We start from the raw sequence: 12,749 nt of genomic DNA, 5'->3' as shown, positions 1-12,749 counted from the left end.
GCACACATTTTTCAAAAATGGGTAAATGGGTGGTTCAAATGGGTAGACATTTTACCACTACCGACTTACCCTTATTTGAAGATTAGCAACGTTTTATAAAACTCCAAAATGAGATATATATTATGTTACGCCGAATGTGCGAAATTGAAAATATATGATGCAATACATGAAATGCGCAAAATTTTTCCTAAATCATGAAAAATGCAAGCCCGTTGTCTTATTCATGAATTAGGCAAAATATCTGCCAAGTGCGTAAATTCGGCAGTAATTTTTCTGCCTAGTTCATGCATTGGGCAAATTAGATAGTAGCGCTACGGTGGTGTTTTTTGCAACTAAAACAAAGTGTCAAATGCTCGTGCATTGGTCAAAATAGATGGTCGCGCTCCTGTGGTGTTTTTTGCAACAAATCAAACTAACCAAATGTGTCAAATGTCATTGATTATATAAAAATATACCAATCAACAATTACAATGACGTTCATATCCATTTACTATGACAAAAAAAAAATCTAGAACTAGAATATGATAACGGAAGTATTTTATTAAAAGGTATTTTCGCGATTTGATTTGTGCTTGGGTATCAATCGTGCAATGGTCGATTGTTTGTTTGTGATAGTATGGTTTGATAGTTTGTTGACACTTGTTAGCTAACCTCAAAATGGACATTTAGTTGAATTCAGAATTATAAAACCTAACCTAACTTAATAATAATAATATTATATTATGTCCAATTATAACTAATAAAACCATCCGTATTAAATTTACTTTTTCTACTGTCATGTTGACAGTTTAAGAATTCTATACCCTGGAGAATTCACGCACTCGGCAGATAATTTACCTAATTCATGAATAAGGCAACGGGCTTGACTATTACATGAATTAGTCAAAATTTTGCCCATTTCATGTAATAGTCAATTTCGCACATTCGGCGTAACATATATACAGAAAGTTTTTTATTATATTAATGTGACCATAATATAACTATTGTATTATCAATTAATAATTATTATTAACAAAATACCTTATATCTAGGCATTCTACTTTATCACCATACATCTTGCTCAATGAAGATGGAATTCTGCGACAGTCTTGACCACTGTAGCTCAACTGAAACAGAAAAGAAATATATTTAATTAAATAATCTACTAGGTATTATAACCTAGAAAAACTTTGAGCCCACGTTGGTTACCATTTGTAGGATGTTTTAGTTATAAAATAGAAACAGTTCCGGTTTTAGTATTTATTCAGAGTTCACAAAGATTTAATCAATAATAACAGAGAATACTTCAAACGGTACACAAAAGCTGATTAGCGACTCGCTCGACCAAATAACCAGATGAACTTGCCAAAGGAATAGTTCAGTTTAGATAGGTATCACATTTGAAAATTAGATATCACACTTATCACTACAAACGAATCTCAAAAGTGTAAGGTGCTAATCTCATAATAGAGGACCTGTGTGATCAAAAGGGTCAGAGCTGATCTGACTAAACTGACTGGCTGTGAGAGATCTGGGAAAGATCTCTGAGAGATCCCTATCACGGAGTTAACATAGAGTTAAATCCTAATTCGTCTACATAGTTCTTTCAAAGTACAGTCAATGGGCGGCGCCATCCATGGATTTCTTTTCGAAGTTACGCCACTGTATATAGAGTTAAATCCTACATCGCGCTTGCGATGTATAGTCAATGGGCCACGCCATCTATGGATCTCTTTTCAAAGTTATACCTGCTATTTATAATGGATAATTAATAAAAAAATATAACAGATTTAAAAACGCAGTAACTATTCATTATTGGACATAGTAATAACATAATAACGTAAATAATGAAAAGCTAACTCGCATACAAAGGCCAAGGAAAAAATATGACAAAGAACATTATTTTAACATTTTATATTAATAAACAATAAAAAAAAATACATTTCATAATAATAATAAGATAAAAATGAAAAATCCACCTGTGCCCTCGCATTCGCCAAGTGGAGGCAAAGCTGAGACCTTCGTTGGCGCCTTCCTCGGCGGGTTTCCACCCTCACCCAACATCTGAGTTCACAAATTTTTACACTTCCCATTTTTGAATAAAAACACTTGGTCACCCTAATCACCGACCAACTTTCGAAACTTTCCGGTGTAACAACCTGACATTGTTGATATCCCGATGGACATATGTCAACTATACCTGATTGAAATCATTTTGTTTTATTAATCAATAATAGTAATACTACTAATAATGTAGGTGTAGTATTAAAATGGAACCAGAACACAACCCTTTAAAAATGCATGGGTTCCGGAGGTTCCTTTCTTAGTCATAATTCATTAATGATGGATCATGGCTGTATGCAACCAATGAGATTTTATATTTCTATGATGCAGGTGAGTCCAAACTGAATATGGACTATGTACGATTTTCGTTTGTAAGGTTGTTGGAATGACAAAAGAAATGGCGTAATTCAAAAAAACACTACCTTATTCTTAGGTCAATAATTATTATAAAGCAATCATTATTCATAAGATGTTTATCACACATGAATGGTCAAAGACATAGCTTATAATAAGTGTCTTTAGAATCATCTTCAAATGTGTTAATCTTGCCGATTTATAATACGGCGATTTGTAATGGCGAATACACTTTTATAATAGTAGAAAGCTTTCTATATTATCTAAGGTAATTTGTTCAACATGAAAATAGAAATACGTACGAATATAATGTTAATTAATATATGCTACTGTGGTCTCCACAAATAAAGCATCTCAGAAGAAAGACTAAAATACATCAGTTAAACAATACATTCATCTGACTCATCCTGGTATATTACTGAAAATGTCGGGCACTCATCAAAGATGACCCTTTGTATTATATTCAACAGAGAGATCCTAAGACAAATTTTCAGAGACATGTCAGAAAATTGCGTCAGCTCGAACAAAACTTGAAGCTCTATCGTCAGTTTGTCGAGTGAAGCGTAACTCAATCTGTTAAGATAATACTCTTATAATGGATATGTCATGTCGTTTGAAAGAAGGAAATGCAGCCCTCGAAAACTCTAAAGACAACAAACACCGAGGGAATAAAAAATGGAAAACCCATGCTGTGATGGCTTGACTGTGTTAATTAGACCCCACTGGGTCTCTAAAATTAGAGAACTACAGCTAATTTTGTAGAGAAAATGATAATGATGCTATTATGGAACTGTATGGACTCAACATATTATTATGTCGACATAAGTCGCTGAAACAGAACCATTTTCAACGTAACTTTTGTTTATAGCTTACTATATCTAATTATAATAGCTCCTAACTGTTAGTTATAAATACAGCAGTATAGTTAAGATGGCGAAGTAATAAGCCGTTACTCAGATACTAACTTATTGTAAGTGGAAAATGATTTTAATGAATCGTCATCAGTTATCATAAATTTGTATAGTTTTGGTCTCTCTCTTCAGTATGTATTATCTAATATCAGTGGCGAATAGTGGAGGTTGTCTGTTAAGATTAGACATAAATAGTGCACATTAAACTTTGTCAGTGATACGTATTTGTTTTTATTGAGCTAAGACTACAGTTTACAGATGGAATTAGTTTATTTAAAAAATAATTACAAGATAAAAAGAACTTTTTATATACAACGTTTTTAAATTTTCTGTTTAATCATATAAACTTGACTTGCTTAAACGACCAAAAAAATTTGTAGTTGATAGAAATACTGAATAATAAAATGTCATTTAATATTGATTTCAATATTAACACACGTATATATTATTTAATAATTTAGTTGCTAGGACCCCCTAGCAACCAATAATGGTATCGAAATAACTTTTCATACAAAATAGAATTAACTAAAAATGAATTCAATTATACTTTAAGATGGTTAAAGTATTAAAAAAATGCATTGGCATCGTAATATGTTTTATTCTAAAAGTTTCGAATGTCTAGCTAGTCGGGAAGTTAGTTAAAAATCGATTGCAAGATTTGTACCGGACAAACAACCACCGGAAAAATAAGAATATGACCTAAGAAAAACGCTGTAAAAATCAACCAAACTCTGACTAAACCAAATCATAAGTGTTTTGGTATGCTTTGGGCGATCTGATAAAATTGTACACACTTTTTAATTCATACTTAGGTACCTGTTTTCATTGAATTAAGAATACATATTACACAATATGTTGTTGGTCAGTTTGGTCAGTTGGTCAAACCAAGCCATAATATATATATATATATATATATATATATATATATAAATGATTATATATCTGTGAAATATCTAAAATGATGTATGATTTATTGTCTGTATTATAGATATTTTAAACTTAAATACATGAGTATTTTTTTGAATACCATCTATTAAGGCTTGGTTTTCGCAGGGTGTAATTGAATTTTAAAAACTAGCCAACACCATCCGTAAATTGGAGTCTTAGTTCAAAGAAAACCATTATGTATAACTGACAAAGTTTAGTATGCACTATTTATATCGGATCTTTACAGCCACTGTATAATATAATATACTATTCCGCCGTATATATATATATCAACAGAGGATATATTTGAATTCATTCAAAACTGATCAATCTCACTTACAACAAGTTAGAGCTGGTATAACAAAGAATTATAATTTATTAAAACACAGATAGTTCACACACTGTTGTTATTATTTGAATTAATTTCAAAAACTTTTTGATTTTCTGGATAATCCATTTTATTTATTTAAGATAATACGACGTCGGACGTAAACGAAAGAAGCACAACAATAATTAATATTGTGTGAACAAAATATCACAATTGCCACGAAGTTGAATTTCTAAAATTAATTTTGTATGCAAAATAAGTGTTGATGTTAACCTTCAAAAATGATTGTTTATTTATACATTTTGATCGCTTTCATTAAAATTGACGGTCGTACAAAGTGACTATTATTATATTGGTGATGCCAACATTCGAATTTTAAAAAGTGTGAAAAACTACATTTAATATTTTTATTTACCCCATACAACTATTACTAAAAAAGAATATTTAAGTGGAAAAGCACAATCTGTGCAGTACATATTACAGAGTGTAATATATCACTTTGAATAATTTTCACTTTTGACGTATTTGTTATAATCTGAAAAGAGATATTAATTTTTCCAGATAATAAAAAATGTCTGAGAATTGAACTTTTTACCATTCGTTGTAAAATGTGGTTCATTGAATGCTTTTATCTCATTTTTAATCTTTTTTTATTAAACGAATAATTCACAAGATTGAAGAATGTAACATTCTAATTATTGAATGTACATAATTTTGAAAACACTTCTAAGAGAATATAATATTATAACCAATAGAAAAAATCTTTTTGGAAAAAGTAAGACACCCAGGAGGAATCGAACCTGCATCTCTCGGGTTTCGCGCCCATGCACATATATCACTATACTATAAGCGTCATACTTAATTGCGACAAATTTTAACTAATGGCTCTTAATACTCTCTGAAGCGCTTTCCAAATTGAGATACTATTGGCGATTTTTGTGATTAAATTGATTATTTAAAGACAAGCAAAATATCTTATCACTACACATTCTTAAACATACCTTATTTGAAACATCTCATGCATATACCCACTAGAAAAAAACTTTTTTAGAAAAAAATATAGATTCCTGACGGGATTTGAACCTGTAACAGTTGGATTCAGGCCAGTGTGATTTTCCAATTAATCAATTGGCATCATACGACAATTTTAATAATTAGTCGTTGTTACATGAAATGCTTATAAAATTTCGTTACAATCTTGGCTATCGGTTTTTGTATATTAAATTAAAGTAAGCATGTATCAAGTAATTCATTATGTTTTTTATAGTGAGTATATGCATGAGATGTTTTCAAATTATGTATGTTCAATAAATATAGAATGTTACATTCTTAAATCTTGTGTCTTATTCGTTGAATAAAAGAAATATTTTATTAAATATGTAATGATAATAATAATAGTAATGTAGATATGGTATTTAAATGGAACCAGAACTATACCCTTTAAAAATTAATGGGTTCCGGAGGCTTATTTTTTCAGTAATACTGGAGCATTGCCTTCATTATTATATAGGATAGGCATTTAGCTAAATTTGCATATATTTAATGCGTACACAATTTCTAACAGGTCGTAAGGCAATCGACGCTGGTCATTAGTTGACGTATTGACATTAGACGATATGCAAATAACGAAATGTTATATCGCTATTATAATGCAGGTGAGCCCAAACGGAATGTAAACTCTATGATTTTTGTTTGTAAAGGCGTTTTCATGAACTTAGCGACATAATCAAAGGTTATGTTACTAGAGTATACATTTTATAACTTTGCACTTTTTTGCACTCTTTACTATACTGATACGCCTCTTTGCCTGATTACCTCGCATAAAATTAGATCAAATGATATTTACTTGTAAATTCTAATAGATGTAAGTTTTGTACTATTCCATTTAAGTAGTTTTTTGCGACCCAGATTTCGCCTTTCGGCATCTTTAGGCGCCGTGAAGATGCCGTGGAGTGAATTCGATTTTAAATTCAAATTCCATCAAGTACATTCAGTCGATAGTATTAATATTATATTTACTTGTATTAATATTATGTCATCATCATCATCATCATCATCCTGAATCTATCCACTGCTGGATGAAGGCCTCTTTAAGTTGCTTCCACTTCTCTCGGTCCTGTGCATTGCGTTGCCACGTACTTCCGCAGAACTGTATCATTTCATCGATCCAGCGGCCATATGTGTCCAGCCCATCTCCATTTAAGGCTTTTAATAAACTCTATTACATCGCAAACCCTTGTCTGCTTCCTTATCCACTCATTCCTCTTTTTGTCCTTTCGCGTTATGCCATACCACGTTGTTATACTCTGAGTTTCTGGATCTCTCTTTTACTTAGGGTCCATGTTTCACACGCATATGTCATCACGGGAAGCACACACTGGTTGAACACTTTGCGCTTTAGGCTCAGTGGAAGGTCACTTTTGAAGATATTATTCAGGCAGCCAAAAGCACTCCAGCCTAGCTTTACTCTGCGAACAATTTCATCAAATATACATCCATCTATAGACACTTGTTGTCCCAGATAGATGTAGCTTTTCACCTGTTCGAGCTGAGTGCCATTGATGAGGATCTATTTTTGGCCTGCAAAGCAGTTGAACATGACTTTCGTCTTTGTTACATTTATTTTCAAACCTACTTTGTTGCTTACTTCAGCGAGTTCCTGCATTCTGCTTTGGAGGTCTTCTGAGTCTTGCGAGAAAATTACTATGTCATCGGCAAAGCGCAGATGACTCAGGTATTCTCCATTTATGGGGATCCTTTTGTCATTCCAGTCAAGTTGCCTGAATAAGTCTGCAAGGGTAGCTGTAAATAGTTTAGGTGAGATTGTATCACCTTGTCGAACTCCTTTGCTGATAGGAAATGCGCGATGGTTTATGGAGATGTTGTTGCGCTACTGTATATATTATTAAAAATATTTATATAGCGCCCGGGGATTCCTTGATTTCTGAGTGCATCGAGTATTGAAAATTTCTTTATGGAATCGAACGCTTTCTCATAGTCTATAAAACCCATGGATAGCGGCAGCTTGTATTCCTGTTATCGCTCTGATTTCTCTGATGACTTGGATAATATGGTCCATAGTGCTGTATCCTCCTCTAAAGCTCGTTCTCCTGGCTGGTTCTCGTCTAGTACATATTGCAGACGGTTTGAGAGAATTTTATCTTAGTGGATTATTGGATTTGCATCCTTCTGCTTCTAAGGTAGGTATGGCATTTGCATTTGCATCTTTATGCTATGCATATCTTGGACTAGGAATTTCATCTTTCTGCCACTAATAGATAAAGCCTTTAGCATGACGATTCTTAAATAAACTCATTTTCCCCAAAAACGGAGTTGCATCCGTCTGCCTCTGAGGTACAGATATTATGTAGTAATAAATAAATAAATAGACAGATAATAATATATGTAAAAAATATATTTTTATAATATATTACATCATTTTCTTCCTCGACCCGGAGTGCAAAGTTATGAAACATATAACTACTCTACATATCACGGATCACTCCGTTATTTAGTTTTTATAACGTACTTAGACTTGCTAATATTTTAACGAGCTATTTTTTAATTCAACGAATAAGAATGTTCAATATACATCCTGTGTCTTATTTGTTGAATAAAACAAATATTTTATTGACGTATTTTTAGTAAGTACCACTATAATAACCCTTTAAGAGAGCTCAAGCATTATTAAATACAAATTATTTAGCCACATTTTTTATTTGCAGCCAAGGTAAATAATTTAAAATGCGAACGACAGGTAATAAATTTCGCGTTTCCACTTATCGACTGAGGTCACGTACAACGTTACTGATTGCCCAAGTAAAAAAAACTCCCCGAGATAATAAATAATTGACTGGGGGAGGAAAGGAAATCATGTGTGTATGGTCTAATGGAAAGATTGAAAAGGTATACATCAGAGTTTTTCAAACATTTTCAGCCAACCGCTCCCTTATTGCATAATATATTCTATCAGTGCCCCCACAATATAAAATTAGTTAATTGAAAATTTCTTTTAAAATAATGTTTTACGTTTGTAGCTGTCAGTATATTATTGATTAAATGTCTATTTTTAAAGTATCAAAATATTGTATTCTATCTACTAATTCGTAGTTTTAATTCATTTCACTCTTAACATAATGTTTTTTTATTGCGGATGGAGAATTACCATGCCTAAGGCTCTATATAAAAATAAAAACTCTTTTTTCGTTAGAACTTAAACATATGGATGATTACATCATTATTTACGAGTTCTCACTAACTATTAAATCATAATATAATAATTTAAATATAAATAAATATATTTTTTAAAGGTATGTAGGAGTACCTATTGTCTATTTATTTTAGAATTGCGTGGCGTCCAGTTTTCCCGGCGCCAAATCGTCATAGACACTGGGCGCAATACCCGAGAGATGCAGGTTCGATTCCTGTGGGGTGTCTTACATTTTCAAAAAAGATTTTTTCTATTGCTTATAATAAAATTTCTCAAAAATTATGACAGTTCAATAATTAGAATGTCACATTCTTAAATCTTCCTAAATTTTTCGTTAAATAAAAAAATAGTTAATTATATAGGTATGCCTTGGCCACAATATGAGAAGACAAATTATAGAATATTTTCTACCATTAAACAAGGAAATTAATTGATGGTAGAAGACATTGCATTACGTGGATGTTTTAGGTGGCAATCAATAAAGTAAAATCACCATGGTGATACTGGTGTCTTTGATCGTATCCGGAAATTTGTACGTAAACAGTTCACCGCAGGACACTTATTCGTGCGCCGCGGTACGTGAAACATGAGTTCGTGTAACATTTAATCAAATGACGAGTTCTTCGTTGAACATTTCACCGTGAAGTATGTCAGCTAAAACATGTGGCAAATTTTATAAGATGTATTTACTAGGTTAGGTTAGGGTTAATCTAATTGGAATAGTACTATTTGCAAACTATCACCGCATTTTGTAAGATACGTACAAATGTATTCCACGGTGAAATGTTCAACGAAGAACTCGTCATTTGATTAAATGTGATAAGAAATCGTGTTTCACGTACTGCCGCGCACGAATAAATGTCCCACAATGAACTCCATACGTACAACTTACATATTTCTGTCTTTGATTTAGGGTGGCATATTTAGTAGAAATTAACCATAGATATGTAATAAAAATGTTTGGATTACCTATATTGAAAAAAAAGATAACCTTTAGAAGCGCTAATACAACTGATTTTAAATCCAATTAGATTACCGATAGTATTTTATAAATTTAATGAAACAGAAATATCAATAAAATTTTAAGGTAAATATTATCTGAGACGCATTATAAATACTGAGCGAACAAGTCCACAATAAAATCGACCTTCCACGTCTGACAAGGCCATTAGGCCAGATTTATGTAACACAAGACCGAAACTTCGAGAAATGGATATCGACTAATGAACCCTTGACTTTGAAATGGAAAGGGATTTATTATTGTTGTTCTGTGAACTTTATCGGTGAACAAGGGCGGATATTTGCACAAGGATCGCATTTCGCGCAATGTAAAACTCCCGAATTGATCTACGGTTTATTTAAATTTATACTGAAACCAAAAACAAACTACTGGATGTAGTTTAGAATATTTTTAATATAATGATTGCTAAATTGTAACCGATTGTATAAAAGATTTTTTTTGTTGTTGTGATTTTACCGAAGCTTCGACTGCGACTCACTGTCATATCGCCTGTTCTCTTCTAGAAGGGGATCCGTCGATCAGGTCCTCACTCCTATTCTGTTAAATAACTTTACAATTTTGCCTAGCTCTTCCGTGTTACGCCAGGACACCCTTCAATTCGTCGACATTCTCATAGATATCCGCAATTCGCAGCTTGTACTCTGTGAATTACATATTTGGGGCATTGCAGTGCTATATGTATAATGTCCTCTAAAACATGACATTCATCGCAGAGCTGCGATTCGCTTCTTCTCATGAGGACATCAAATCTTTTGCCCATGGTGTGCCATGTTCTTAGCCTCAGTATTAACTTAAGCTCATTCCTCGTCAAAGAAGACTCTACAAACCCGGGCACCTCTCGTGGTGATGGTAGAATCGACGTACTCCATTTCCCCTTTTCTAATGATGCCCTATGGTGAAAATATATCCACATACTATGGCACATTTTCTTTATAGCCTCATTCCAGTCCAGGTTTTCTGATATCCACTGATATGGTACCCTTGAATGGCCGGCTTCCTTTGCCAGATCATCTGCCCTTTCATTGCCCTCATCGTAATAATAACAAATTATTTTTTATTTTATTATTGAATTTATTTATGGTAGGTAGTGTTTTTTTTAATTTACAACATTCTATTTAACGATTAAGGCTATACCGCAGTTGAGACACGGTCTAAAAAGATCGTGGCTAGGCGATGCGCGGATTGAGGGTCGCGGGTGCAAATGAAGCATGCCAATCGAAATATACTTTATCATATAAATCCAAAATGCGTCCATTTAATGTTCTGTTTATTGTTCTATTAGTAACAATAATAATATATTCATTGTTTTATTTCTAAAGTAAATGGGTAACGTTTTTAGTCATCTTTACACGATTTAAGAATTATTACCCCCGTCGCCATCACGAAACAAATTGACGTGTTCCCAGCTCGACGTTCTCTCTCCGAATGGCAGCGAGTCCGAAATTTCGTCGCGCCTATTGTTGAAAATTATTTGCCGTTTCACTAATAAGGGGGAAAGGCATGCCAGCAGAGGCACCTAGCGGAAAAATACGAAGCTTGCAATTTGAGACATTTTTTTGATAATTTACAATTTCAGCTGTATTAATTTATAAGTATGTATCTGAAAACACTAAAAAGATTTTTTTTAAGTCAAAGATAAACTTACAATAATTGTAATAAAATGTTATAAAATGTGAATTTGTCACAGGACCGCATCTTATTATTGCATTATATTTTATGGTCATATTTATTACTAAAATTTAGTTTATTAAGTTTTCTATTTTCTCCTTGTGTAGATTTTTGACTAATTCATCGTTTTCATATTTTTTATATTTATTTTAAAAAACATCGATTTAAAAAAAATATAAATGTGTATAACCTGAAATCCTTTTTATTTATATACAATTTTATTTTAGGTGTGGTCCCAATATTGAAGCTCAATTTAATATTAAAAAAAAAACTACAGTAACCATGGTAACGAAATCCAAGTAATCTACTTTTGATGAAAAAAGCTTACCACTTCACGCGCTACCAATATCTATTCTACATATCTGGTGGATATGGCTGCTTTTCATTACTTATCTTTACGAACTTATAGGTAAAACATATTTTAATACGTTCGCATGGACGTTCTAAAATATCGTTCGTTTTGAAAAGAAATAAAAATAAATATTTAATTTATGAGCAGCCACGTTCGTAAATGACTACCCATAAACTATCTGTCGACTGTGTGTCATTAAATTTTGCATTTTGCAAAGGGGGCCAGAGTCTGGACACTATTTTTTTATAGTGATTATATTATATATATTTTATATATTTTACAGTATATGTCAATAATTGAATAATATGTCATAAGTACAAACTTACTAATTTATAATAATAATATGGAAAGCACGAAATCAAAACAGATTCAAATCATAAGTTTTTTATGATAAGATATAGGTACATTTGATTATTGAATCGAAATATTGTATTCTTAACAGTTAGGACTTTAGCATGTTTCCGTTATTTTTATTGGTCCAAATTAACACGGAAACCATTGATACACAAAGCGGTTATCGACGGCTATCTCCAATAATTGGTAAATACGTAATACAGCAAAAATTTAGGTTGGTAGACATGTATGTCAAATTCGGGTATGTTCGTGCTGGCGAAGACACCCAAACACTAAAATGTTAAACATAATAAATCAACATAACCTACAATTTTATTAGTCATGTGACATGTCATTGCGGTTGCAGCATGTAGTAACACAATTATGATGTTACTATGTACTAGCTACTCGACATTTGACAGTTCGCGGAAAACTATAAATTAAGGCGGCGGCCGTGACGTAATTATTTTTCAAAATAGTCATATCTTGCATCTCAACTCTTAATATGTAAAATTGGCGCACTCTATCTCACTCGTAAAGTTAATACAGCCAAGAGAGGGACAGTTAAAAGATAGCACTTTTTGATAGTTCAGCGGTAACTT

The 12,749-nt window shown here is 32.4% G+C and overlaps 1 protein-coding gene across 4 annotated transcripts in view; it reads right to left on the bottom strand.

Annotated features, from left to right (window-relative positions):
• The window catches only part of LOC147078891 (leucine-rich melanocyte differentiation-associated protein-like), a 92,919-nt gene that overhangs the window by 26,292 nt on the left and 53,878 nt on the right, over positions 1–12,749 (bottom strand). Inside the window, exons 1-3 of one of the 4 annotated variants that reach the window (XM_085951273.1) lie at positions 4,638–4,813; positions 1,959–2,179; positions 1,021–1,106 (exon numbers count right to left, since the gene is read on the bottom strand). In XM_085951273.1, coding sequence (XP_085807399.1) covers positions 1,021–1,106; positions 1,959–2,179; positions 4,638–4,692 — 362 coding nt within the window. In that variant the 5' untranslated portion in view covers positions 4,693–4,813. Of the gene's footprint in view, positions 1–1,020; positions 1,107–1,958; positions 2,180–4,575; positions 4,814–12,749 lie in introns of those variants that run through there. The other 3 variants (XM_085951280.1, XM_085951288.1, XM_085951295.1) reach the window with 3 other exon arrangements.

This window comes from Rhyacophila brunnea, unplaced genomic scaffold, assembly GCF_057557595.1.
Source record: "Rhyacophila brunnea isolate RB1 unplaced genomic scaffold, BYU_Rbru_1.0 scaffold_10, whole genome shotgun sequence".
Classification (NCBI taxonomy): Eukaryota; Metazoa; Arthropoda; class Insecta; order Trichoptera; family Rhyacophilidae; genus Rhyacophila; species Rhyacophila brunnea.
The sequence above is the reverse complement of the archived record's forward strand: the minus strand, read 5'-3'. Positions and strand labels throughout refer to the sequence as shown.